Source organism: Eptesicus fuscus, chromosome 2 (genome assembly GCF_027574615.1).
Source record: "Eptesicus fuscus isolate TK198812 chromosome 2, DD_ASM_mEF_20220401, whole genome shotgun sequence".
Taxonomy (NCBI): Eukaryota; Metazoa; Chordata; class Mammalia; order Chiroptera; family Vespertilionidae; genus Eptesicus; species Eptesicus fuscus.
The window spans coordinates 73,218,460-73,246,289 of record NC_072474.1 but is presented as its reverse complement, the minus strand read 5'-3'; the positions used below and the strand labels follow the sequence as shown (position 1 = coordinate 73,246,289).

Genomic DNA, 27,830 nt, shown 5'->3' with positions numbered 1-27,830 from the left:
CTCTGCTCTCGCGGGATCCTCCTTGCGGGCTGCACCCAGCGGCCCCGGACTCGGCGGGCGAACGCTCAGGGGCCCCGAGCCGACGTTCCGAGCTGCTGGGGGGAGGGGGAGGGGCGTGGCCTCCCCTCTGGGCGGGCGGCCCCGCCGCTGGTCCGCCTCCGCGCGCCAAAATCAAATCGGAGACCCGCCGGCGGGAGACCCAGTGACGAGCCGGAGTCCAGCCTGCAGCGCGGCGGCGGCGCGAGCACCTGTGCCCACTTCCCAGCCACCTGCCCGACGCGCTCGGGCCGCCCCCTGTCGAGGCATGGCCACCCCACCCAAGAGGAGCTGCCCCTCTCCCGCGACCAGCTCCGAGGGAACCCGCATCAAGAAGATTTCCATCGAAGGGAACATCGGTAAGGAGCCCCGCGCGATGTTGGGTCCATAGAAGCGGGGGTCACGGCGGCGGCGGAGCGCGCGTTTGCTGCATCTCTGCTGCTCCTCAGTGAGGACCTTCCTCCCAGGCTGGCTGTGGAGCTGCGGTCTGGAATTCCCCTCCGACCGCAGCCTCCTCTCCGCCCTCCCGGCCTCCTCCGTGCCCTCCCGGCCTCCTCCCTGCCCCAACACGGCGGCGGTGGCCTCCCGGGCATCTGGCAGCGCTTTGGGCTGGTTTCATCCTCTTTGTTGGGACCCCACAAAAGGATTTTTTTTTTTTTTGGGGCGGGGAGTGGGTGTCAGTTCTTCTGGTGCAATTTACATACGTTAAATTACCCCTTTTAGGGGAACTCTTCAGTGAGGACTGGCAAACATATAATGTCATTCTACTCCCACCACGATCAGGATTGAGAACATTTCCATCACCTCAGGAAGTTCCCTGCGCTCCTTTGTAGTCAGCCCCTCTCTTCCTCGCCTTTGGCAACCACTGATCTCAGTCCTATCCTTACAGGTTTTGCCTTTCCCAGAATGTGATATAGCGGGAATCGTAGTGCGTGTAGCCTTGAGTGTTATACTTTAAATTAGCATAATGATTATATGTTCATTCATGTTGCTTGTCTCGGTAGTTCTTTTCTGTTGCCTAGTACTATTCCATTGCGTGGTTATACCACCGTTTATCTCTTCCCTAGTTGTGGATATGTTTCCAGTTTTTAGCGATTATGACTAAAACTGCTATAAACATTGGTGTACAAGGACAGGTTTTTAATTATCTAACAGCCTGGATTTCCTCACCGCCTACCCTACATCCAAGTAAACTTTGGGCTATGATTCAAAGACCGTTATGTTTCTGTTCTTTACCCAGATGAGGACAGGACACACCATTAACGCATTTTGCAAGATGCATCTGAACTTCTGCTTCAGGAAACCTATGCCTGACATTTCCTGTTTTGAGATAATTTTTTTTTGTCTCCAAGTTATGTACTAGTCATTCATGCATACAGTGAATGTTTTTAAATTCTTACCCCATTCAAAGCACTTGCGCTTTTTTTTTTGTTTCTTTAATTTTTATAAAGCACTTGGACTTTTAAAAAGCAAGGCAAGCAGATGCTTTAGCAGCATTCCAAGGAATAGAAAAGAAGCTGAACATACCCTCAAAGAGGACATTTTGTTTCATTGCTCTCGTATTAAGGCACCAGTGGAAAAGATCCATATACAGTTGGGCCCTTGAACAACATGTATTTGAACTGTGCAGGTCAACTTATACGTGGATTTCCCCTCCAATAAATACCTGTACTGTTTCTGTAGTTGGGAGTCCGTGGATGCTGAGGGCAGACTATATGCATTGACTTACACTATTTTATATAGAGGACTTGAGGTCCTGGAACTAAAATCTGAATATTTCCTAACACCGAAACCTGCATTTCTGTAAGATGACATTTTACTATTTAGATGGGCTTTATTCCTCACCACTTAGTCTTTCCTGACACTGAAGCTTTGCCAGTTGCTGTTAATTGCTTTTGCACTGTTGCTCATGTCCCCTCCAATTTGTCAGACCCAAATAAGCTATAAATGTACAAATTGCTTATCTGTGTTGTAGAAAACAATTTGTGATTCTTCTCTGATCCCTAGAATTTGAGACTTAACTGTTCATTTTATTTTATATTCATACTAGAGGCCTGGTGCATGAGATTTGTATACTGGGGCAGGGGGGCCCTCAGCCCGGCCTGTGTCCTCTTGCAGTCCGGGACCCCTCGGTGGACATCCCTCTCGCAGTCTGGGACCCCTCACTCCTTACCGCTTGCACCCACCTGCAGCAGAGGCGGGAGAGGCTCCTGCCACCACTGCCACTACGCTTGCCAGCTGTGAGCCGGGCTCTCTGCTCCTTAGTGCTGCCTTAGAGGTGGGAGAGGCTCCCACCACCGCAGCTGGGCTCGTCAGCCAGCCCTGAGCCCGGCTTCTGGCTGAGCGGCGCTCCCCCTGTGGGATTTATGGAGGCCTTAACCTGTTTCTTCTCATCTTAATAGTCTGACCACTAGGGGGCAGCTCCTATGTTGAGCATCAGCCCCCTGGTGGTCAGTGTGCATCATAGCAACTGGTCATTCCGCCATACCGTCAATTTGCATGTTATGTTTTTATTCTGCTAGAGGCCCGATGCACAAAATTCGTGCAAGGGGCTCAGCCCTTGCAACATTGGCAGCTGCCTCAGCCCTTGCAGCCCCAGCTTCGTCTGGAAGGTTGTTTGGCTGTCTGGTCTAATTAGCATACTATGCATTTATTATTATAGATTATTATTATAGATATGATAAAAGTCTAATATGCTAAGTGTCCAGTTGTCTTCTGTCGTCCGTTCAACCAGTCAAAGCATAATATGCTAATGATATGCTAAGGCCACTCAACCACTCGCTATGACGTGCACTGGGGCCAGATGCTCTTACCGGTAGGTTAGCTTGCTGCTGGGGTCTGGCTGATTGGGACTGAGCGAGATGGGCTGGACACGCTCTGGAGCCCTCCTGTAGCTCCCTGGCTAGCCAACCTCCCACGTCCCTCCCTGTCCCCGATTGTGCACTGGTGGGGTCCCTTGGCCTTGCCTGCGCCCTCTCGCAATCTGGGACCCCTCGGAGGATATTGGAGAGCCGGTTTTGGCCCAATCCCACAGGCCAGGCCTAGGGACCCACTGGTGCATGAATTTGTGCACCGGGCCTCTAGTATAGGATAACCATCTTCTCATGTTCTTTGTTACTAAAATACCCCCTTATGTTAGATTTATGGAGGCCTTAACCTGTTTCTTCTCATCTTAGTAGTCTGTACAGAATAACTTTTGGCATGAAGCCTGCTTGGCATTCATAATTGTTAGGTGCCATGACTTTTTAAAGTATTAACATCACTGTCCTTGGTTCTTGTTCATCTTTGCCTTTATAGAATATTAATTTATTAATTAGCTTATTTTCTAGCCTCCCCCCCAAAAGCTAACAAACTAGATGTTAGTACAGTTGGGAACTGCAGGTAATTATTGTTTGAATTGCATGTACTTTTATTACTTTTAAAATTTCAAAATATGACCACATAAACTTTTTCCATAAACTCTGACACTGTAGGCAGTGTCAGAAGAAAGCTGAATTCTAGCCTAAGTGCTCTCAGGCTAGATTGATTGATTTTGCCTGATTTTTAAAATGTGTTCCTCGGGTGTTTTTTTCTGAGCATCATGTTTTCTTTTCCATATTCATCTAGCTCAGTGAATGTCTGGTGATCATTTTTATGTTTCCACTTATTATTCTTCTAGATGCCTTACAGTCACTATGCTTATTCTCTACACACAAAATCCATGGTCATCAGTGTTTTTCTCATTATTAAATCCAATAGTCATCTAATTTATCCTTAAAAGTTTTTCTCCTCAACTGTTCTCTGTCTGTTATGTTACCTTATCAATCTCTTCTTTTCCCCCTCTATGTGTGATTTATTTTATTTTATTTTTTTAATTGATTTCAGAGAGGAAGGGAGAGGGAGAAAGATAGATAGGAATATCAATGATGAGAGAGAATCGTTGATTGGCTGCCTTCTGCATGCCCCCTACTGGGGATTGAGCCTGCAACCCAGGCATGTGCCCTTAGACTGGAATCGAACCCAGGACCCTTCAGTCCACAGGCCGACACTATCCACTGAGCCAAACCAGCTATGGCCCTACGTGTGATCTTTCAAAGTTCTTCCAGTTTGTTCCTTTTTTCTGTTGTCCTTTTAATGTCCTAGATTTGAATGTAGTTTTGTAAGTCAAAGGTAAGTTCTTTTTGCCCTCTTTGGATCCAGTTTATAAGGAAGAGGAGGCTTTACTTATAAGCATACTGAAGTTGCTTTTTATGTTTATGTTTGTGTGTGTATGTATGTGTGGAGAGAGAGAGAGAGAGAGAGAGAGAGAGAGAAGAGAGAGAGAGAGAGAGAGACATGCTGACTGGAGATGTGTAATATAACCACATTTGGTGACTTCAGATAGAAAGGGTGTGGTGGTCATTAGGAGAACTGCTGCACCCTATTCAATTTTAGGTCAACACTTTTCCTATTATTAAATTGAATGCATTCCTGGGTAATTTATAAATATAATGTGTTCTAATTTTACCTGAATATCTCCCCCACCTCAATTTCTAAGAAACTAGTGAATGATCAGATACATTTTTTTAAGGATTGGATAGAGTACACATTGCACAGAACCATGAAAATAAAGCAGAGAAAACATGGCTATTGCTTGTAGGAAGTACTTTGCAAAAAAGGTTTTATAATTTACTAGTGGCCCAGTGCACGAATTCATGCACACTGAAAGGAAATTAATGAGAAGAATATTTTAATATCGCTATTCGCCCTTTCTCTATAATAGATGTGTCAACCAAATTCGCAATTGACAGTGACTTGTAGGAAGTACTTTGCAAAAAAGGTTTTATAATTTACTAGTGGCCCAGTGCACGAATTCATGCACACTGAAAGGAAATTAATGAGAAGAATATTTTAATATCGCTATTCGCCCTTTCTCTATAATAGATGTGTCAACCAAATTCGTGATTGACAATGACAGATGGAAACATGTGTGCGATTGGCGCCAGCGAGAGCTTTATGTGTATCACTAGATGTTGAGTCGTGCAGGGGCTGCTCCTTGGGTGGCAGTGGCTCCTCAGGCTGTGGTTGCTCCTCGGGCAGTCATGGCAGCGCTGCTCCTTAGTTGGCAGCGGCTCCTCTGGTGGGTGCTGTTTGCAGCAGTGGTATCTCCTCTTGCTGATGGAGGAAGGCTGCTTGCACAGCTGCTGCTCCTCAGACGGGGGTGGGCTGGTCATGGAGCTGCTGCTCCTCTGATGGGGGCAGGCTGCGCGCGGCTGCTGCTCCTCAGACGGGAGTGGGCTGCTAGCGTGGTTGCTGCTCCTCCGATGGGGGCAGATTTGCTTACGCAGCTGCTGCTCCTCAGACGGGGGCGGGCTGCTCATGGAGCTGCTGCTCCTCGGATGGGAGCATGCTGCTTGTGTGGTTGCTGTTCCTCGGACTGGGGAGCGGGCCGCTCACACAGCTGCTGCTGCTTGGACAGGGGCAGGCCATGTGAGGCTGCTGCTCTTCAGCCTTGGGTGGGCTGCTCACGGGGCTGCTGCTCCTTGGAGGGAGCGGGCTGCTCACGTGTCTGCTGCTCGCGTGGTCTCAGTCCCCTGGACAGCTGAGTCTCCTTCCCCAATTCGGAGTGGATGTCATTTGTTTCAGCTGCTCATTCTGTCTGCTCCAGGACAAGGCTCGGGACATGTCCATCTATTCCGCTGCCATTTTTTCGTCCCCGCATTTTACACTTGAACCAAATGTCTGTGAAGTGTTTTCCCATGCCTCATCTCATTTGATCCTCACAGAAGTCCTGGAGCAGGTAGATAGGAGACTTGGTGGAATCCTATTTTCTTTTCATTAGCCAGAAAATAGAGATTTTGAAAGCTAAGAAACTTGACCCAACTGAAAAGAAGTAAGAAACGGTGCACCTTGAGAATGACTTCAGGTTTTCTCACTGGGCAGAATATAGTCAAACACTGCTGCAGTTAATATTTTACCCTTTGTTCTCCCTGCGTGATCTACAATAATAATCTGCTTTGTGTTGATATTTACTGCTGTGCTGCTGACAATTACCTGAAAGAGAAGTTGGGGTGCTTCACTGGGCTGGAAAAAGTTAACTAAATCAGAAAGCAAGTCTAATTAAGCAAGTTTATTCTATACATATAAAAGGCTAAGTTGACTCGCACATGTGCAGTACACATAAAGCTCTCGCTGGCGCCAATCGGACAGTTGTGTTTCGATATGTCATTGTCGATCATGAATTTGGTTGACATTTCTATTATAGAGAAAGGACGAATAGAGATATTAAATATTTCTTCTAATTAATTTCCTTTTAATGTGCACAAATTCGTGCACCGGGCCACTTGTATGTAAATAATGCCTTGTGCAAAGACATTAGGATATCTATGTGTCTCTAGGTGATAGGAATTTTTCAGCTTTAGTCTTGAGGGAACCACCATAATACATGTAGTTCAACATTGAGCGAAATGTTGTTATGCTATGCATGATTATAACTTTTGAAAAGTTGAAGACTACTTTGGCTTTTTTTTTCCTGATAAGTTTTTTTCCTCAGTTTTACTTTTCCTCTTCACAATAGCTGCAGGGAAGTCAACATTTGTGAATATCCTTAAACAAGTCTGTGAGGATTGGGAAGTGGTACCTGAACCAGTTGCCAGATGGTGCAATGTTCAAAGTACTCAAGATGAATTTCAGGTATGAAAATAAAATTTAAGTAAAATAAAAACTTTTTGGCTTAGAGAAGCAGTAGTATTTAATCTCTTGGGTGTTTGCTTGTTTTTCCTTTTTCCAGTAAAACTTTGAAACCTAGCTTTAATTCTTTATGTCATCTGGATAGTAGTACAATGATGTTTAACTATGTAAACATTGGAGTATATATGCACATAACATATATGTACTTGATTATATCTAAGTAAAATTTTTAAAGTTTTTAAAAATTAATTTAAAAGTGTTAAAAAAATCTAATTGCAAGTTAAATTCCTTGAGTTGTTTTTTACTTTTTGTTTTAAAAAACATAAGCAAACAAGAAAAACAAAACTACCTAGTAACTGAATTTTATTAGTTTATTTTTTAAGCCTTTTGTCTTAGAAAGAACCATTTAAGCTTCCATTTCTTTGTATTGTCATTTTTTGCCAGACTTTCATCCTGGACACAAGTTTCAATTTCTCAGCATTATTCATTCTATGTTGTGAATGAGAAGAAGGGGAAATAAGAGTTACATTTCTTTTAAAAAAAATATATTTTTATTGACTACAGAGAGAGAGGGAGAGGGAGAGAGAAATAGAAACATCAATGATGAGAGAGAATCATTAATGGGCTGCCTCCTGAACACCTCCCATTGGGATTGAGCCCACAACCCAGGCATGTGCCCTGACCAGGAATCAAACCCTGGGTTGATGCTCAATCACTGAGCCATGATGGCTGGGCAAATCTCATTTTTTAAAGCACAATTTTTTACTTTATGTGTATGAAAAAGAGATATTGAATTGCTAATACTTTAATTTTTGGAGAAATGAGAATTGAAACTGAAAGCTGCATAGCTGTATAGCAGAAACCTTCAAAATGGGAATGTCTGCTTAAAGCTTTGATAGAGCTGAGGTGGACAGAGGATTGAAAAAAGTCTATGTTTAAAGTTCAACTATTGGTATGAGGAATCTGGAAATAACTGAGTTTTTAAAATGTAACGGCAGGAGCGGCCAGGGCCCAGGCCCCTTCTCAGGAAAATCACACCGGGCTGGCAGCTTCTCAGTCAATCAGGGAGGAGATGGGCCAGCCTCGGCCAATGGCCGCCACGGATGCTAATGAGCACTCATGCTACACGGAGGCCCATTCAAAAAGTAGCCGCTATTGTCGCTGTCGGGCCGCGTGCGCTGTCGGGCCGCGTGGTGACCCAGCCGGGGGCGGGCCCAGGACGGAGCCCGGCCAGCAGGCCCATGGCTGGAGCTGTGATGGCCAAGCTGGGCCGCGTGCCGCCCACCGAGCCCGGCACCGAGGGGCTGCCATGCGCCTTCCTGCAGAGCCTGCGCACCCTTTTCGACATCCTGGACAACCAGTGGTGCAGCTATGTGCACCTGCGCGAGATCTACTCCCGCTGGCGGGGCACTGATACACGCGACCTGCCCTGCGGCATGCTCGAGGGCTTGCGCCAGTTGGCCCTGGCCAGTGGCTACCTGAGCTATGAGCGCTTTGTGGCTGGCCTGCGCTCCTCGCTGGGGAGCGCCGACGGTAGCCCGCGGGGCCCGGCGCGTGTCCCGGCCCCGAGGGGCCAGCTGCCACCACAGCCCCCGTAGTGCTTGGTGTTCGTGCCCGCAGAGGAGCCGCGGACCATTCTGGAGAGGAAGCCCCTGCAGCTGGGTGCCCCCTCTCCCCCCGCGGACAGCCCTGGTGGTGCGGCCTGGAACCTGGAGAAGCTGTGCGTCCAGACGGAGGCGTCACCCGGCCTTGTGGTGCTGGAGCGGCAGCAGGGCACAGCGCTGGAGCGGAGCCTGAGCTCGGATGTGGGTGCAGTGACCTGCAGGGCCTGGGAGCTGGGCGTGGGGACCCCCGGTGGGCCGCCCTCCCTTACCCCCAGCCTGGGGCGAACATCGGAGGCACACAAACGGAGGCATCACAAAGGAATGGATTGTGAGCTGCTGGAGCAGATGGCAGAGCTGGAGCAGGAGGTGCTGCTGCTGCAGGATCTGCAGATAATGGCCCAGGGCCGAGACTGGTACCAGCAGCAGTTGCAGCACGTGCAGGAGCACCAGCGCTGCCTGGGCCAGAGCCGGGCCAACGCTGAGTTTGGGGCTGAGTGGAGCCCCCGCCCGCTGCCCAAGGTGCAGGAGATGGCCTGGGGGAGCTGCTGGCTGTGGCCTGTGCCTGCACGGCTCTGCCCTAGGCCTCCTCAGGGCCCCCATACCCCACCCTGGCCCACGCCTCACCCCCCGCACCTGGCTGGCAGCAGCAGACCATCCTGATGCTCAAAGAGCAGAACCGGCTCCTCACGCAGGAGGTGACCGACACGAGCGAGCAGATCTCGCAGCTGGAGCAGAAGTCCTTCCTCATCAAACAGCTGTTCGAGGAGCGTGCCCTCAGCCAGCAGGACGCCGGGCCTCTGAACTCCACCTTCATCCAAGGCCACGGGCATGGACATGGCCTCTTGACCGGATACTGGCCCTGGGCAGTGCCCTTCGATCCCAGCCTCGCTGGCTGAAGACCACCCGGCTGGCCTGGACACAGCTCTCCGGCCTCCCAATCTGGACCCCCCAGCCCCAGGTGGAGCTGGCAGGTGGGCTGCCCCCAGGATGCCCTTCCATCCTGGCCTGGGGATGGGAGCTGACCTGGGCCAGGGCTCCATTGTGCGAGCTCAGCCTGAAGCTGCTGCTACCTCTTTCTCGCAGTCAGTGGATTCCTCCTCCAGTTTACCAGTTGTCCAGGTGTCGGTAATCTGCCTAGTGTTGCAGGCGTCCTCAAACTACGGCCCACGGGCCACATGCGGGTGTTTTTGCCATTTTGTTTTTTTACTTCAAAATAAGATATGTGCAGTGTGCATAAGAATTTGTTCATAGTTTTTTTTAAACTGTAGTCCGGTCCTCCAACGGTCTGAGGGACAGGGAACTGGCCCCCTGTTTAAAAAGTTTGAGGACCCCTGGACAGCTGGTCTGTCTCCCCTCCCCTCTGGAGTCTCTAGTAAAAGGTCCTGGTCACGTGGGGCTGCACTTCTGACAGCAGCCAGCAGAGGGCACCACCTGCATGCTGGTCATGGATCCTGAAGCCTCCACTGAGGTCTCACGTCCGGGCTGGAGTAGGGGACCTTGGGGTGGGCTGGGATACCTGAGGGCCAATCAGGTGACCTCTCTCAACCCAGGACACCCAGACTAGGGGCCCCTCACCAGGAACAGATGGAGGGGGTGGGGATGGCCCTGATGGGGGTATGGGGACTATACCTGGTTCCAACGACCCCCGGGATGTATGAAGGTGCCTGGAGTGGGGCCTGCTTGTCCCTTTACACAGACTCCGGGCCCTAAATCAACATGGCTTAGCCGTCATCCCTCCTGGCGGAGACTCAACCCAGACAAGCCCACAGAGCAATCTGTGGCCCGGCTCAGGGCCTTGGGGCTCCGCAGGCACCTTGGCCAGGGCGAACTGTGGTCACCAGTGGCTCCGGTGTGGCCCTCACCAGGGTGGGGAGAGCCTTGTAATCCCAGATGTGCCGTGAGGGTCCTGGTGGGCCAAGCACCCCTGCCAGGTATGCATCCCAACTGTGGCCTCCTTCCCACCCCAGCTTGGCCCCAGGTCTGGGCTGGGAGACATCATGTTGCTCAGAAAGGGGAGCTCAGGACCCAGAAGGAGGCTGGGACAGGTCCTCCAGGCAGGGGGGCGGGGAAGCAGGTTCGAGGGCAGGACAGTCTCCGTCAGGCATCTAGGTAGACTTGCAGGGCACCCGTGCCAGCCAAGAGGGCCTGCCCACAGGACTCCCCAAGTCTTCCTCTTCCATGGTTCTTGGATCTGCCCCTCCCTCCCTCTCATCCCATGACCAGTCCCCTAACCTAGCTCAGGCCCTGCGCCACCCTCACTGGGGTCCCTCTGCTCCCCAAATGCAGCCTGTGACACTTCCAGAACTGAAGCCCACATTCCCCTGCTCTGAATCCTCTTGTGATCCCAGCACTTGCAGACTCAGGCCCCAGTGGTGCAGCCTGGAGCCTCCACCCAACCCTCTGGTTTCGGGCTGTAGCTGTGCAGCCCACCTCCCACCTCTGGGCTTTGCACATGCTATTCCATCTGGAATGCTCCTCCCCGGCCCTCCAGAATGGGTCAAACGGCCAGGAATCTGGGGAGACAGGACCTAGGTCTGCCCCAGGGGGCTGTCATCAGGAGACCTCCCATGTGAAGCTGGCCCTTCAGCTACGCAAAGGAAAGGGAGGGTGGCCTCCCTTGGCCCCGGTGTTCCATGCAGGTGGCATCAGTTGCCCGTGTGGCCCTGCAGCCTCAAGGGCAGGATCTCTGGGGTCCCAGGTTGGCAGGACCCGGCCACTGGCAGAGGCAAACCTCTGGAGAGGTCCCTCAGGCTTGCACGGTGGTGTTCAGGGCGGGGCAATCCAACCCGGGGCCCTGTGCTCTGAGGGGGACCCTGGCTTCCCCACTAGATGCCAGAAGCAACCAGAATGTCTGTGATATGGGGCTGGGGGGGTGGGGTGGCAAACTGCCCCATGAGAACCTCTGCCCCCGAGGAGTGCAAGTTCCAAGAGAAATGAGCACCTTCAGGCTAAAAACAAGTCTTCCCAAACACAAGGAAAGACTGTGCTATGAGAGCCACAGAAACAACAGACTAGATACCCCAGATGTTGGAATTATCAGAATATAAAATAACTTTTATATGTGTAAGGAAATAAAAGGCTCTTGAAAATGAGAAGAAAAAAAATGTAAGTAATATATACAAGGATAAATTATTATTAAAATAATCTGTTGCCTGATGAGGCATGGCTCAGTAGTGGTTGAGCATTGACCTATGAACCAGGAGGTCACTGTTCAATTCCTGGTCAGGGCACATGCCTGGATTTTGGGCTAGATCCCCAGTAGGGGGTATGCAGGAGACAACCAATCAATGATTCTCTGTCATCATTGATATTTCTCTCTCTCCCTCTCCCTTCCTCTCTAAAATCAATCAGTCAATCAATCAATATATCCTATATAATAAAGAGGTAATATGCAAATTGAGCCTCACATCACAAGATGGCCACCCCCATGTTGTCACAAGATAGCTGCCCCACGTCATCACAAGATGGCCGCCCCACGTCATCACAAGATGGCTGCCCCCACATTGTCACAAGATGGCCGGCAGGGGAGGGCAGTTGGGGGGGACCAGGCCTGCAGTAGAGGGCAGTTGGGGGCGATCAGGCCGGCAGGGGAGCAGTTAGGTGTCAATCAGGCCGGTAGGGAGGCAGTTAGGGAGCAATCAGGCAGCCAGGCAGGCAAGTGGTTAGGAGCCAGCAGTCCTGGATTGTGAGAGGGATGTCCGACTGCCGGTTTAGGGCCTAAATCAGCAGTCGGACATCCCCTGAGGGGTCCCAGATTGGAGAGGGTGCAGACTGGGCTGAGGGTCACCCCTCCAGTGCACTAATTTTGTGCACCAGGCCTCTAGTATATATGTATATATATATATAATATATATGTATATATATATATATATATATATAAAATAATCTGTAAACTTTGAGAATGTATGATTTTGAATAACTAAAGATATTTTCTCACACACCTATTTACCAAGTGTAGTTAACTTTAAGTTGGGGGCCCATTCAGTACACTCAGATCCTTAGAATACTCAGGACTAAGGCTTGAATGGACTTCATTTCTATGTGGATCCATTTTCTTTTCTGCTGGGGAAAGGCATGGTTAGCCTTTAGCAGAATTTTAAAATGGGTAAATTTGTACATTTCTTCCTTTTTTTCAATTTATTTATATATATAACTTCTTTATTGATTAAGGTATTACATATGTGTCCTTATCCCCCCATTGGCCCCCCACCCCCCCCACCCACCCCCCTCATGCCCTCACCACCCCTGTTGTCTGTGTCCATTGATTAGGCTTATATGCATGCATACAAGTCCTTTGGTTGATCTCTCCCCCTTCCCCCCACCCTCCCCTACCTTCCCTCTGAGGTTTGACAGTCTGATCGATGCTTCTCTGTCTCTGGATCTGTTTTTGTTCATCAGTTTATGTTTATTATATTCCATATCATGTGATATTTATCTTTCTCTGACTGGCTTATTTCACTTAGCGTAATGCTCTCCAGTTCCATCCATTCTGTTGCAAATGGTAAGAATTCCTTCTTTTCTATAGCAGCGTAGTATTCATTGTGTAGATGTACCAGATTTTTAATCCACTCATCTGCTGATGGGCACTTTAGGATGTTTCCAAATCTTAGCTATGGTAAATTGTGCCAATATGCACATAGGGGTGCATATATCCTTTCTGATTGGTGTTTCTAGTTTCTTGGGATATATTCCTATAAGTGGGATCACTGGGTCAAATGGGAGTTCCATTTTAGTTTTTTGAGGAAACTCCATACTGTTCTCCACAGTGGCCGCACCAGTCTGCATTCCCACCAGCAGTGCACGAGAGTTCCTTTTTCTCCTCATCCTCGCCAGCACTTGTCGTTTTTTGATTTGTTGATGATAGCCATTCTGACAGGTGTGAGATGGTACTGCATTGTCGTTTTGATTTGCATCTCTTGGATAATTAGTGACTTTGAGCATGTTTTCATATGTCTCTTGGCCTTCCTTATGTCTTCTTTCGAAAACTATCTATTTAGGTCCGTTGATCATTTTTTGATTGAGTTGTTTATCTCCCTTTTGTTAAGTTGTATGAGTTCCCTGTAAATGTTGGAGAGTAAACCCTTATTGGTGATAACATTGGCAAATATGTTCTCCCATGCAGTGGGCTTTCTTGTTGTTTTGTTGATGGTTTTCTTTTGCTGTGCAAAAGCTTTTTATTTTGTTGTCCCATTTATTTATTTTCTCTTTAGTTTCCATTGCCCTAGGAGTGGTATTGGTAAAGATATTGCTTCGGCATATATCTGAGATTTTGCTGCCTGTGGATTCCTCTAGTATTTTTGTGGTTTCCCGTCTTATGTTTAAGTCCTTTATCCATTTTGAGTTTATTTTTGTGTATGGTGTAAGTTGGTAGTCTAGTTTCATATTTTTGCATGCATCTGTCCAATTTTCCCAACACCATTTATTGAAGAGACTGTCTTGACTCCATTGTATGTTCATGCCTCTTTTGTCAAATATTAATTGAGCATAGTGGTTTGGGGTCGATTCTTTCTTTCAACATTTTTTATTGACATATGATATAACTAAAGAAAAGTATATGAAACTTATGTACAGTTTGAAGAACAATTTTAAGGCTGATATCTTTGTAATCGTCATCCAGGGTAAAAAAGAGAACATTACTATCATTGTAGAAGTTCTCAAGTTACAATATTTCATTCCCTATCCTAGGGTAACAACTCCACTGGGATAATCACTCATAAAATAATTCTTGTGGTAACAATTTTCCTGCTTTCTAAAATAACTTGACCATACTAGTAAATGAACATGTCTCTAAGAAATACAACTAAGTTTTGTCTGTTTTTGAATATTATATAAATGAAATCAACTGTTTACATTCTTTTTCTTTTTGTATCTTTTGCTTGCTAAGTTGGTGAAAATTGTCCATATTGTTGCATGCAGCTATAGCTTGTTCATTTTCATTGCCATATAATATTAAATTGTATTCATATGACATTATTTGTCCATTCTACACCTGTGATCAAATTTTGAGTGGTTTCTGGCTTAGTTGCTGTAAAAACAGCTCTGCTGTGAACATGAATCCTAGTGCACAAATGCAAGATTTTCTCTAGGAATAAAGTAAAATTATTGGACGGTGGGGTATATGTAAAATGCTTGTTTTCCAAAGTGTTTCTACTAGTTTACAGTTCCCACAGTGTACTCAAGCTGTTACTACTCCATATCTTTGCTAGTATTTAGTATTTTTCAGCTTCCTAATTTTTGTCATTCTTCTGAGTGTTTAATATATTGTGTTTTTAATTTGTATTTTCCTGATTACTAATGAGATTGTGCTCCTTTATTTAATTTATTTGTCATTTCGTGTTTTTTTTTTTTTTTGAAGTCCCTGTACAGATCCTTTTGCTCATTTTCTTTTTGGATCTTCTGTCTTCTCCCACCCTGCATTTTTCCTCCTAAAGTATGTCTCAGGGCCTCTTTCACTGAAGTGCCCCACTCAAGTTTGCTTACCTTTAGAAATGAGATTTGTGTTCTAAAAATGTCTCTTTACTCCCATTTCTGGGATCAACAGTCACTGCAGTTATAATCAGATGTTAGGGAGAAAGCCAAATTAAACCAATATCAGAAATAGAGAAGGGATTCTTTCATTGGGGCAGTGTTAGACTAGATTGGATTAGGTGACCTCCAGTTAAGGTCCATTTTAGTTTTAGTGTCATAAGCTTCTAACTCATTAAATATATATGACTAATTTGTTGACACATTAAATGTCTCTGCCTCTCAGTATACCTCACACTAATCAGTTTCTGTATAACAGAAACTGATATATAAAAACAAATGCCAAAATTTTAAAGACTTTTAAATTTTTATTTATTTTTGACAAAAATAGACTTTATCAAGTTAAAAATACAGGCTGTTAATGAAGTGCCCCAGTGGGGTCTGGGTGGAAGGTTTTTATTAAACGTGGACAAGGGGGTGATGGAATAGGATGGTCCTCTGCTTGTGACGCTGGTGGGGTGACTGCTGTTGCCTTTCATCCTTGTCTCTTCTCAGGGAATAGGTGGTCAGTGAAGGTTGTGTCTGATGTCCCAGCCAAGTTGAGGGAGTGTTAGAGCTTGAGGCCTTTGTTCCCTATTCTAACTTTCCTGCCTCATGAGGACAGTATTTTGGGGTACAAGGTTGTGGAGTGTGAGGGTGGTGTTGGGCGAGTGTATTCCTTGTATCTGTACACTTTAAAAGAAAATCCTCACCTATGGATATTTTTCACTGATTTTAGAGAGAGGAGAGGTGGGGGAGAGAGAGAAATATCAATGTGAGAGAGAAACATTGATCAGCTGCTTCCTCTATGTGCCCTGACTGGGGATGAAACGGCAACCTTAGGTATGTGCCCTGACCGAGAATCGAACCCGCAACCTTTTTGGTGTACTGGCTAGTGCTCAACCAACAGAGCCACCCAGCTGGGCTGGATACTTTATTTTTTCTTTTTAAAAACTCAAGAAATGGGACTTTCTTTTTTCATACTGAATACCTTTTTTATACCCATCCCTGATCTAATCCTTAAGGTTAGAGTGTGAGTCACCCACTGTCCAAATCTCAGCTTTCTTTAGAATATCATCAGTAGTGAAAAGTAGACTGTCTTCAGATTCAACCCTTTCAAGGCCAGTCCTGATTTGGATGTTCTCCATTTAATCACACTCTGGGCAGTTGGTGTAGAATTAGAAGCATTGGGCTGTTGTTAACTTTTGATCTGTTTCCCTAGTCAGTAACTAAATTTGCACCTGTTAGCTTAGCTTGGGTTTTTCTTTTTTTAAGCTTTTTTTTTAACCTGCCACCTAGTAGCTGTAATGTTGACAGGCTGCCACAGATATTAGTAAAATAATGAGACTAGGTGTCATATAAGATGTATCTCCCTTACCTTCTCTTCCCATGTTAAGATTATCTTTAAAATATGTCATTAATGCCCTAATCGGTTTGGTTAAGTAGATAGAGCATCGGCCCGTGGACTGAACAGTCCTGGGTTTGATTCCAGTCAAGGACATGTACCTTGGTTGTGGGCTCAATCCCCAGTAGGGATTGTGCAGGAGGCAGCTGATCAATGTTTCTCTCTCATTGATGTTTCTAACTCTATCCCTCTCCCTTTCTCTTTGTAAAAATCAATAAAATATATTTTAAAAATATGCTCCATCTCCTTTTGAAGAAATGAGGAAATGTGTCTTATAAAATCTGGTGTCAGTATTGAAATAAATTTAATGTGACCTGGTTTTTCTGTTTCATTGGATTCTTTTTCACTACAGATAAATGCAAATGTTTTTTGGTCTACTCATAGACCCTCTTTGAAGGAGTAGTTGACATCCAGGAAAGGTGAAGGAGGTTTTATTAAGAGAAAATGCATGTTAATTACTTAAAAGTTTATGAAACTATTTTAGAACTGCCAAACTTTACTACGTGACAGTACATGATGAAAATATTATTTGAAAACACAAATTTAACTGCTTTTTCTTTTGAAGGGGAATGTTTGCAATAGTTTAAAGTACAGGATAAAGGGACATGCAAATCGCTGAGAAAAGGAAGGAAGCACATTATTTTTGCGGCCAAAATGGAGGTCACAAAAATTATGTATTAAGGTCCTTAGGGTATTTACTTATACTTTTGACCCAATCTAATAAACTTATTTTCTGATTAGAAGGAGCTGTCAAGGAAGGGACTTTAAAGAGGCAACCGTGTTGACCACCTGATATCAAAGCAGGAAATAGAAAAGCTGAAAACAGACAAGAACTAAAAAGGAATACCAGTTTTGACTCATTTATTATAAGATGAAATAGCAACTTGAAGAATTTGTGCCTGATACTTGTGCTCGATTGCTAACTTCTCTTGTGTATCCAGCAGTCAATATTCATAAAGTTGTGAGTCTCAACAGGGAATGGTGGGGCTTATAAACAATGAGCATGTGTCCTACCTAGCGAAGCACATGTGACTTTGCTCTACCTCATTTTTACCAAGAGGAAATACAGGCACAGTATTACTTCGTTTTCCTATTTTTAAAAGAAAGATAAACATCCAGCTATATTATATGAAATTATTTAGCTCTTAGATATTGACAACTAATTTAAATGTTTTAAGAGTTCCATTTGGGCCAAACAAATAATTTCTGACATAGGCTGTTTGTGACCTCTTGTGAAAAAGATCTAAGAATTGGTGGTTAAGCTAGCTTTTCAAATTCTTCCTGGCTTCAGGTAACCTAAAAATATAGTGGAAAAGAGAAGAAAGAAGAAGACTTACTTTGGTTTTGCTAATCATGATGCATTTATTTATCCAACTTCTCTTTATGAGCTTTTAAAAAAATTAAAATAGGCCTATTGATCATTAACTTTGCTTTTTGTTTCTTTTTTTTTTCTTTTCAAATTTGAAGCAGGAACTGACCACATCTCAGAAAAGTGGTGGGAATGTTCTTCAGATGATGTATGAGAAACCTGAGCGATGGTCTTTTACCTTCCAGTCATATGCCTGCCTCAGTCGCATACGAGCTCAGCTTGCCTCTCTCAATGGCAAGCTCAAAGATGCGGAGAAACCTGTAGTATTTTTTGAACGATCTGTGTATAGTGACAGGTATATATAAATTACTTGTACTTATTAGGTTGGATCCTTGGCTTAGAACTGGATTTTTTTTTTCTATTTCCTTAGAATCAAAGTAATAAGAGCAGTTGAGTTGGGGATTTGAGATGGAGAATGACATTTAATACTTTTAGCAGTTTGAAACTAATGGCATTAGGGAAGTTATAGTATTTACTAGAGGCCCGATGCATGAAATTCGTGCAAGAGTAGGCCTTCCTTCCTCTGGCTGCCAGCACCAGCTTCCCTCCGGCACCCAGGACCCGGGCTTCCCTCACAGCCCCGGCTTCATCCGGAAGGTCGTCCTTCTGGACAGCCAGTCTAATTAGCATATTACACTTTTATTATTATAGATAATTTCTAGATTCCATGGAAACAACAGGGAATATGTGGCCATCTCATTCAAATTTGTAGAGAAATTTTTTCCTCCAACCCTCTTAAAATTCTCATCTGCTCTGGTTAAATCTGAATCTATATTCTAGACTCACCTGGAGCAAGAAGATCAAAAATCTTTAAGGGGGCCTTGGAATTACCCTGCGTATGCAAGAATTCTTTTAATCTCTAGAGTTAGCTCAGAACAGGGGTTCTCAAACTTTTGTTCTTAGGACCCCTTTCCATTCTTAATAATTATTGAGAAGTTCAAAAATCATTGTGTCTTATTCATATTTCTGTTATTAGAAATTAAGATTGAGAAATGGAAAAAATGATTTAAAGTTAGCTATAATAAACCCATTATATATAAACATAAATAACATACTAGTGAAAATTACATTTTTCAAAGCAAAAAGAAATAGTGAGAAGAGCAGCATTTTACATTTCTGTGAATCTCTTTAATGCCTGATTTAATGGAAGACAGCTAGGTTCTCTTTATGGTTCTGTATTCACTCTGTTGAATATATTGTTTTGGTTGAAGTATAAAGTTATCTGGCCTCTCACACAAAGCCCTGGAAAGGTCTTGGGGTGTACCAGGGGTCCTCACACCACATTTCTGAGAACCACTGGGCAATACATAATTTCCTGTAGTTGGAGATACTTTATTTATTTATTTATTTTCTGTTATCCAAGGCATTATCTGCCACAGCTTTTAGGAAAATGTTCCATGTCCATTTGATAGATCCATTTTATCTTTTCTATTTCTCTGTACTTTTTGGAAAGGATTTATGTAGACTCTCTTTCAGGTATATTTTTGCATCTAATTTGTATGAATCTGAATGTATGAATGAAACAGAGTGGACAATTTATCAGGACTGGCATGACTGGATGAATAACCAATTTGGCCAAAGCCTTGAACTGGATGGAATCATTTATCTTCGAGCTAGTCCAGAGGTGAGACTTAAACATTTGCTTACTCCTTTGAAAATTTAAAGTAATATTTAGAAAATTTTCAGTGTTATGCAGTGAAGGCAAAATAATAAACTTCACTCCCCACCCTCTAGATTCCTACCTCCAAATGAGAAACTGAGAACTGTGTAGATAGAAGATTCTATTTTCTCAGCAAAGTAGGAACCCAGATTTGGCAGGTTGCTCTTTTAGGTCCTTATTTGTTCTACCTCAGTTCTATTCTTCATTATTTCTTAACTTTTGCAGAGTCTCTTATCACAGCTAGATTAAGAAACTTGCTTAAGCAACTTCTAGAATATGGGCTTCATGAGGTGGGACTTTGGATATTTTAATTACTGTTGAATTTTCAGTGCCTAGAATAAGGCTTGGATACATAGTAGGAGCTCAGTAAATATTTGCTGAATGAATGGCAAAGTTGATGGAGGAAATCTTTCATGGTTTTGGTTTGGAATGGGTGGGTAGTAGCAGCTATAGTTGAGAAGAGACTTAGTAGACCCTTGCCATTTTTAGTTAAGGGAGTTTACTTGAAATTGTGTCTTTCATCATAGGTTGTAACATAGCTATTGTTTACATATGAAATTATGTAATGAATGCAGGAAGACCAAGTGGATGCCTTTCATAAAACTAACCTAAATGAGAGCTTACATTTATTAAATTTCTGGTTTTGGTGCTTGCATTCCCATTTTTCTTTGATTTTTATTTCTATTTCTTACTTGCGTCACAAAGTAGGTTCTGATGAATGTAAATGGTACAACTCCTAGCCTGAAAGAATACTGTGTTATATTGAAGCTCAATTTTCAAAGGAACTATGTTTCTGATTCCAAGTGATATTTTGTTCTTCTAATATCAAGTAAACCAGAATTTAACAACAATAATTTTGAAATTTACTTTTATTTCTAAAAATAATTTTTAATTATGAAAATAATAAATGCAAATATAGAAGAAAGAATAATAATTTCATTGTTAGAAACAGATATCTTAAAGTCTAATATAAATCTATTGTTTCATTAATATTGTTTATGATATCCTTTGATTAGATGATCATTTAATTATTTGAAAAGAGAATTTATAATAGAAGAACAGTTTTATTCTGCACTTTTTTTTCTTTTTACCAAACTTATTTTAGACAATACATTTCAAATGTTGGTGCCAAATGTTTATAGACTTATTTTTGAAAGTAATACTAGTATTTGGTTTAGAGCCACCAAATTGTTGAAAAGTATAGGGAGGGAAAAAGGAACTATTGTTTGTTCTTAGAAGGAATAGAGATTTTGGTTAGCATGACTAAAAGGACACTAAAAAAGAAAAATTTAATGGCATCAGATAAGAATAATTGATCCCCCCACTCTCTCTTCTTTTTTCTTTTTTAATATATTTTTATTGATTTCAGAGAGGAAAGGAGAGGGAAAGAGAGATTGAAACATCAGTGATGAGAATCATTGATCGGCTGCCTCCTGCATGCCCCCAACTGGGGATTGAGCCTGCAACCCAGGCATGTGCCCTTGACCGGAATCAAACTCGGGACCTGTCAGTCCCCAGGCCAACGCTCTAGCCACTGAGCCAAACCAGCCAGGGCTACCCTCTCTTCTTATTGCTTGCTTTTAGAAATGCTTGAGTAGAATATATTTACGGGGAAGAAATGAAGAACAAGGCATTCCTCTTGAATATTTAGAGAAGCTTCACTATAAGCATGAAAGCTGGCTCCTGCACAGAACACTGAAGTAAGATTTCCTTATTCTTATTTACTGCTCATTTTTAATACTTCCATCAAATTTTAATTAAAAAATGTACAATATGTCCAATTTTTTATTTTAAAATTAGGTGTGGATTTTGATTCTTTTTATTTCAATAAGATCCATTTCCTTAAAGTTTTTATAGCTAATTTCCCCCAGTGGTATTGACAGCATAATATAAGGAATTTCACATTAAGTGATAAAGTAGGAAATATATCTGTGTATATTATTTAGGTACTCTCTTTCAGACACTATTTTAAGATATTTCAAATTTGTTTCTTAGATCAAGACTTGGGAGGTAGTATAGCATAATTTTTAAGAGTATGGACTTTGCCACTAATCAGTTTTTGGTTCAAACCAGCCCCACTTACTAGTGTATGACCTTGGACAATCTCTGAGTTTCAGAGTAGTCTCCTTGAACTTTAGTTTTATCATCTTTAAAATGCAGACATTCCTCCTACTATACAGTATGTTTTTGGTTTTTAAGGACTATTACATGTCACACTGCCTAGCTTTATATATTATACCTGAGATTTTTAGATATGTGTACGTAAATCTAGGTGAGAAAGAAGGGGCTGTCAGATGAAGTACTTACAGAATAACTTCAATAGAAAAATGACTGCCATTTTTTATTTTTCTGTGTTATAATAATGAGTTTTTAGTTTTTCTCTTATTATTGCTTTTTTCTAATTGTTTTGTTCATCACTCTTTAAATAGAACCAACTTTGATTATCTTGAAGAAGTGCCTATCTTAATATTGGATGTTAATGAAGACTTTAAAGACAAACATGACAGTCTGGTTGAAAAGGTAGATTTATACAAAGAGTATAAACTAATATTTGCTTGGTCTTGTCTAAAACGGTATTCTAATTTGTGAGAAAATTTTCTAACAGAACTGATTACATAAAGTTACATTAAGGGGCAATTAAAAGCTTTAGAGGGATTTAGACTATTTAGATTGTAATCCTAACTTGAAATTCTAGCTTTGTGGCCTTACCTAAAATAAGGAGCTTTTTAATCCTTTAGTTCCTTTATCTGAGATATAGGAATAATCACAAAAGTTCTTGCTTGCTTCTCTCCTTTTTCCCCTTTCCCTATACCACCAATCTTTAGACATTTTAATAATAAACTGTTTGTTTATTTTTTTCAACTAAATTCAATATGGAGAATATTTGAAATTGTAAGATATAGATCTTATCCATTTTTATATTAGTCTTGAGATTAAAGGAGTTTTAGTTTTGAAATTTATTTGGATTGGGGATTGAGCCCACAACACAGGCATAGGCCCTGACCTGGAATCGAACTATGACCTCTCCTGGTTCATAGGTTGCTGCTCAACCACTGAGCCATGCCGTCCAGGCTATTTGGGGCCTTGTCAATGATGAATTGTCATCCTCTAATCATTGAGTCATTGTCTAAATCAGAGTTAATCTATCCCCCATATGTTTGGTATATTCTATTAAGTGAGTGGTGCCTTTATTGATAAAGGTACTGGGAGAGAACTTTTTGATGAGTGCTTGAGAGAGAATAGTCATGAGAATTACATAACAAATATCTTTGTACTTGTGTTAGTTAAATTAGTGATCTAAGGTCTAAAGAAGCCACACTTTTTTGTTTGTTTAGTTTTGAGATAAATTTGATATTTTTTTTCTCCTGTCACAAAATGTTTGCTATTTCCTAATAGGTACTTGACATTCATTAAGGTATATATCTCAAGAATTTTTAAAACCTTAACATTTACAGATAGTTGTTTTTTCCATCATATAAATTAAAGCATATCTGGACAATTCAAGTGACTTCTTTCTTACTATAAATGATATTTAAAAATATAGGATGGAATTCACTTAAATGATAACTATTAAAATAAATTAAGTTAGCCATTGAAGCACTAACAGCCAACTATCATTTTAACTGAATGAATCTGTAAATCCACTTTTAAAAATTTTATTGTAACATTTCTGTGAAGAATGACTAGAAATCATCATTTTGTATTATTTATTTTTGTTTTATTAATAATGTTAGCAGTTGGTTTTCTTTTTGAAATATTTTTACGTGGCAATAATTGTTGTTTGTTCAGGAGAATTACTGTGTGGTCTAGAACATGAAGAGAACAAAATCTTGTTACTATGATGTTGGTTAGTTGTCTAGATTCAGTCACTGCTTATATTGCCTTTCCTCAGACATTAACATTACAGAGTATATACAAGATTCAAATTTGTGTTTCAGAGAAATTACAGAAAATTAACTGGGGGGTGGGGGGAAGCATTGCAAAAAAATAAAAATTACAGATCTGTTACATGTCTGAACCTTCAGAATTGTTTAAACCATTACAGTTATTAATGTTATCAGTACTAAAGCTGCACATGTCAGGGTCTGAGGTATTATAAAGAGATAAAATTATGATTATAAAATTAAAGATTATAAAACTAGAGATTATGGCTGTTATAGAACTATATCAATCTTAGGCTAAATTTAATAACTCCTTTAATGACATTTTATATCATTCAGCTTTTACTACTAAAATATTTATTAATACATCTTTTAAAGTAAATGCTATGGCTTTGTGATAGTTATTTATATAGGTGGGTCCTCAATTGTTATATACTTTTAAATGAAGATGAATATTAGATATCTCAAATTAGTCAAATAACTATATTAATATGTTTTTCCTCCTCTCAGGTCAAAGAATTTTTGAGCACTTTGTGATCTTGCTGAAGACTTCAGGGAGCAAAATGATTCCAGACACTCCAGCTTTGTGTATCTTCGTAGCTTTGTATTTATACAAGTCTCTTTAGAAAACCCAAGTTTTTAACCATTTTTGTTCCCAAGAAAAAATAATTTTTTTATGAGTCCTATATGAAAGTTTATGACCAGCTTCTTCCTTCATTCCCTCCTCTCTCCCTTTCTTTCTTCATTTGTATAAAACCAGACATTTAATTATCTCTCATGGCAAGAAGTCTGGAGGTAGATGGTTCCAGAATCACTATAGTGGCTAAAGGTCCTATATCACTAAGGACCCACCCTCCTCTATCTTTCCCCTGTTATCCTCCTCAGCAGGTTGGCTTTTTTCCTGGTGCTTCTCATCTCACTGTTGACTAGTTTCTTAACTGGATTTCTTAATTGGAAACTTGGTTTCATAGAAAATGGTAATGTGTCCTGTGTAAATTAGCACAAAAAGTTGGAAGTGGAATTTAAGGAATCTCTAGAAAAAGAATTGTTTTATTTTAAGTACTTTGATCCATTGCCTTCCCTTCTACCTCAATTTATGTGGAAGATAAGATCAGATGTAATATTTAATCAATTCATTGATATTTATTAGTGTGTTTATAATACATTCATAGAGAAGCAAGTTAGACTATGTTCCTAGTTTGTAATGGCATATATCTATACTATGGATGAGACTTCATCTTTTTGCATGGAATTTTGGATGATTAAAGAAGAAATGTTTCTTAAAATATAGCTTTAAGTGCCCTACCTGGTTTGGCTTAGTGGATAGAGTGGCCTGCAGACTGAAGGATCCCAGGTTCGATTCTGATCAAGGGCACATGCCCAGGTTGCAGGCTCGATCCCCAGTAGGGGGCATGCAGGAGGCAGCTGATCAATGATTTCCTCTCATCATTGATGTTTTTATCTCTCTCCCTCTCCCTTCCTCTCTGAAATTAATAAAAATATTTTTAAAAAATAATAGTAACTTATAAATGAAGGCCTGGTGAGGTGGCTAAGTTGATTGAATGATATTCTGTGCTACTTCAGTTCCTGGTTAGGACACATGCCTGGGTTGTGGGTTCAGTCCCCAGTTGGGACATGTGCAGAGGGGAACCAATTGATGTTTCTCTCCTTTCCTCTCTCTAAGCATGTCCTCGGGTAAGATTTAAAAAAAATAAAAAGAACTTACTGAAGGTTATTACATGAGTAAATGATTTTCAGACCATTATTTTACAATGGAATATTACTATTATAGTTAAAAGATAGTAATGATTATCTTTAAATCATTTGAGGTGGAAGTATACGTTTCTTCTCTTTTTTAAAAGTATTTTTTTATTGATTTTAGGGAGAGAGGAAGGGAGAGGGAGAGAGAGAAACATGGATGTGTGTGAGAGAAACATCAATCTCTGCCTTCTGCACGATCCCTACTGGAGATCAAGCTAGCAACCTGGGCATGTGCCCTGACCAGGAATTGAACTAGAGACCTTTCCATGCATGGGATGATGTTCAACTAACTGAGCCACACCAGCCAGAGCTCTTCTCATTCTATATGTAAAACATTAGTGGGACATAGGGAGAGATACATTTTTCCACTTTATTCTTTATTGACTCTGCACTGGGAACGAGGAGTCTTTTATTACCTTTATATAGTTTGTAAGAAGTCAAAAGAAAAACTGAAGACAAGGTAGATAATCTTAGGAGTGTAGTCTATTTAGTCCCACCTGTTATTTCCTGCCTCATCCTGGTTTTGCTCCTGTCAGAATTAATTAGACAGCCTGCTATTGTAAACACACATTCTGCTTTGAGAACATTATGATTATTCTTCACTTCATGGTTGGCTTTGCTTCTCTGTCCCCCCTCTCCCTTTTTAAGGGAAATTACTGATAATAAATGATCTTGCTTTGCTTTATTTGTTACATATCTTGAAAGCATTATTATTTCTTTTGAATATATATTGGAAAATATATTAATAAAGGAGAAAAAGGGTAAAATAGGTGTAATTTAAAAAATCTTGGATTCATTTTTATTCTGTATATAAAAGATTTTTTCAAGTTTAGTTAAATGTGAGGTGTTTTTTCTATGTATATACCCTTTCTACTTGACATTTTAGAAAAATTTTGTTTTTGAAGTGGGGGGAAGAGTCACTTTTTATTTTGAAATTATCATTTTCCTTTTCAAAATGTCTTGTTTTGTTTCTTGAGATAATTTAGTGGGTTAAACATTCTAGATGTCCTGATCTTTGAAAGGGAAACTGCATTTTAAATTTGTAATCAAACCCGGCCAGTGTGACTCAATGGTTGAGCATCAACCTATGAACCAGGAGTTCACAGTTTGATTCACAATCAGGGCACATCCCCGGGTTGTGAGCTCCATCTCCAAGAGGAGATGTGCAGGAGGCAGCCGATAGATGATTCTCTCTCATTGATGTTTCTATCCCTCTCTTTCTCTCCCTTCTCTGAAATCAATTAAAAAATTAAAAAAAAAATCTATAATCACCATGAGTATTTAACCTATTTCATGATGTATGTGTGTGTTTTTTATTTGATATACATCAGTTTGTTTATTAAATTAAACATTTGCTTAATAAATAAGTATAAATCTCATGACCTGTAATGGAGCTACACTCATTGAATTAAAGTTTATTTTACTTTGGGAATATAGCCTAAGAAACCCAAAAACACCAATCAGAAAGAATGTATGCACCTCTATGTTCATAGCAGCACAGTTTGCAATAGCTAAGGTCTAGAAACAGCCCAAGTGCACATCAGTAGATGAATGGATAGAAAATCTGTGGTACATTTATGCCATGGAATACTATGCAGCAATAAAAAAAGAAGAATGTCTTGCCCTTTGAGATAGCATGGAGAGACCTGGAGAATATCATGCTAAGTGAAATAAGGCAGAGAAAGACAAGTATCCCATAATCTCACTCATATTTGGAATCTAAGTAACAAAATAAACCGATGAATGGAGTGGATCCAGAGACATGGAAGTATGGAACAGCGTGAAGAATCTAGGGGGAAGATGGGAGGATGGGTGGGTGGCATGTAATCAATCAAAGACTTTGTATGCATATATGCATAACCCATGGACACAGACAATAGGGTGCTGAAGGCCTGGGGCGGGGGTGCAGAGGTGGGCTGGAGGGGGTCAGTGGTGGAAAATGGGGACATGTAATACTTTCAACAATAAAGATTAAAATTTATTCTGCTTTGAAGAAAAACATGACTATAAAAAGGTAACAATGGTTTATATAAATTATATTGATTCTATTTTAAGCAAAGAGTTCAGAGATTTTCAGTAACCTTTAAAAGTGTTTGATGACTTTAAATCTGTAGAATTGAAAAGAAGCTAAATTTATTATTTGTCATGACTCAAAATAAAAGCTGTACCATTGGATAGGCACCAAGAGTATTGAGCTTACTGGTCTGCATTCTCGGTTTGTTTTTCCCATATCAGATCATTCTCCATCAAAATATATGTACTACTTTTTATAGTTTGCTCTTCTAAGAAAATTGTACTATTCCCTCATTCAGAATTTCTCATCTTCTATGCCTAAAACTGTATACTGAGCTTATAGAAATTAGGTCTGTCATATTTTTTAGAACAAGGAGTACCCAAGTGTTTTTTACATAGAGATGTAAATCTTACTACCACCACCAAAAAAAAAACAACAACAAACAAACAAAAAAACAAACAAACTAGATTAGTTGCTTAAGGTACTTACAAATCGATAAATAACAGCCTTCCACATTTAACACATCTTATCTTTCCTCAAGACATTTTTTTAAAATTTTGAAGTAGTTTTTGATTCTCAGAATATTATGAAAGTATTGGAGTTCTATCACTGATTTCCCCCCAAATGATAACATTTTACATAACCATAGTAAAATTAGTCTTATTATCAAGACTAGGAAATTTACTTTGGTATACTATTACATAAAACTGCAGGCCTTATTTGGATTTCACCAGTCTTATCTCTTTAAAAACTTAATAGACTTTATTTAGACTTATTGACAATATTTTATGTTCCATCTATATTGTTTATTGCAGTTCTAAGTTGATAGCAAAATTAAGTGGAAATTTCAATTTCTATACAGTCTCTACCCCTGAACTTGTACAGCATCCCCTACTATCAACATCCCCACCAGGTGGTACATTTGTTACATTCAATGAACCTACATTG

General features: G+C 41.5%; 1 protein-coding gene and 1 pseudogene across 2 annotated transcripts; both read left to right on the top strand.

The window, feature by feature from the left end:
* The first annotated feature begins 10 nt into the window (after nucleotides 1-10).
* On the top strand, nucleotides 11-26,247 carry DCK (deoxycytidine kinase). Of its 2 annotated transcripts, none has more exons than XM_008157471.3 (7): nucleotides 11-395; nucleotides 6,572-6,687; nucleotides 17,668-17,861; nucleotides 19,043-19,190; nucleotides 20,811-20,926; nucleotides 21,656-21,746; nucleotides 23,618-26,247. In XM_008157471.3, the coding sequence occupies exons 1-7, from the start codon at nucleotides 305-307 to the stop codon at nucleotides 23,642-23,644; spliced, it is 783 nt and encodes a 260-aa protein (XP_008155693.2). In that variant the 5' UTR covers nucleotides 11-304; the 3' UTR covers nucleotides 23,645-26,247. The 2 variants fall into 2 exon arrangements, with proteins under 2 accessions (XP_008155693.2, XP_054584465.1); XM_054728490.1 differs by having other exon boundaries at nucleotides 17,665-17,861.
* On the top strand, nucleotides 7,863-9,522 carry LOC103300600 (suppressor APC domain-containing protein 2-like; annotated as a pseudogene).
* Nucleotides 26,248-27,830: the final 1,583 nt, after the last annotated feature.

What these genes read in the sequence shown, in the direction of transcription:
- DCK (XM_054728490.1), top strand. Translation starts at nt 305, where the DNA reads ATGGCCACCCCACCCAAGAGGAGCTGCCCCTCTCCCGCGACCAGCTCC. An exon ending in CTCCTGCACAGAACACTGAA is followed by an intron (nt 20,927 to 21,655) that starts GTAAGATTTCCT and finishes CTCTTTAAATAG; the next exon opens with AACCAACTTTGATTATCTTG. An exon ending in ATGACAGTCTGGTTGAAAAG is followed by an intron (nt 21,747 to 23,617) that starts GTAGATTTATAC and finishes TCCTCCTCTCAG; the next exon opens with GTCAAAGAATTTTTGAGCAC.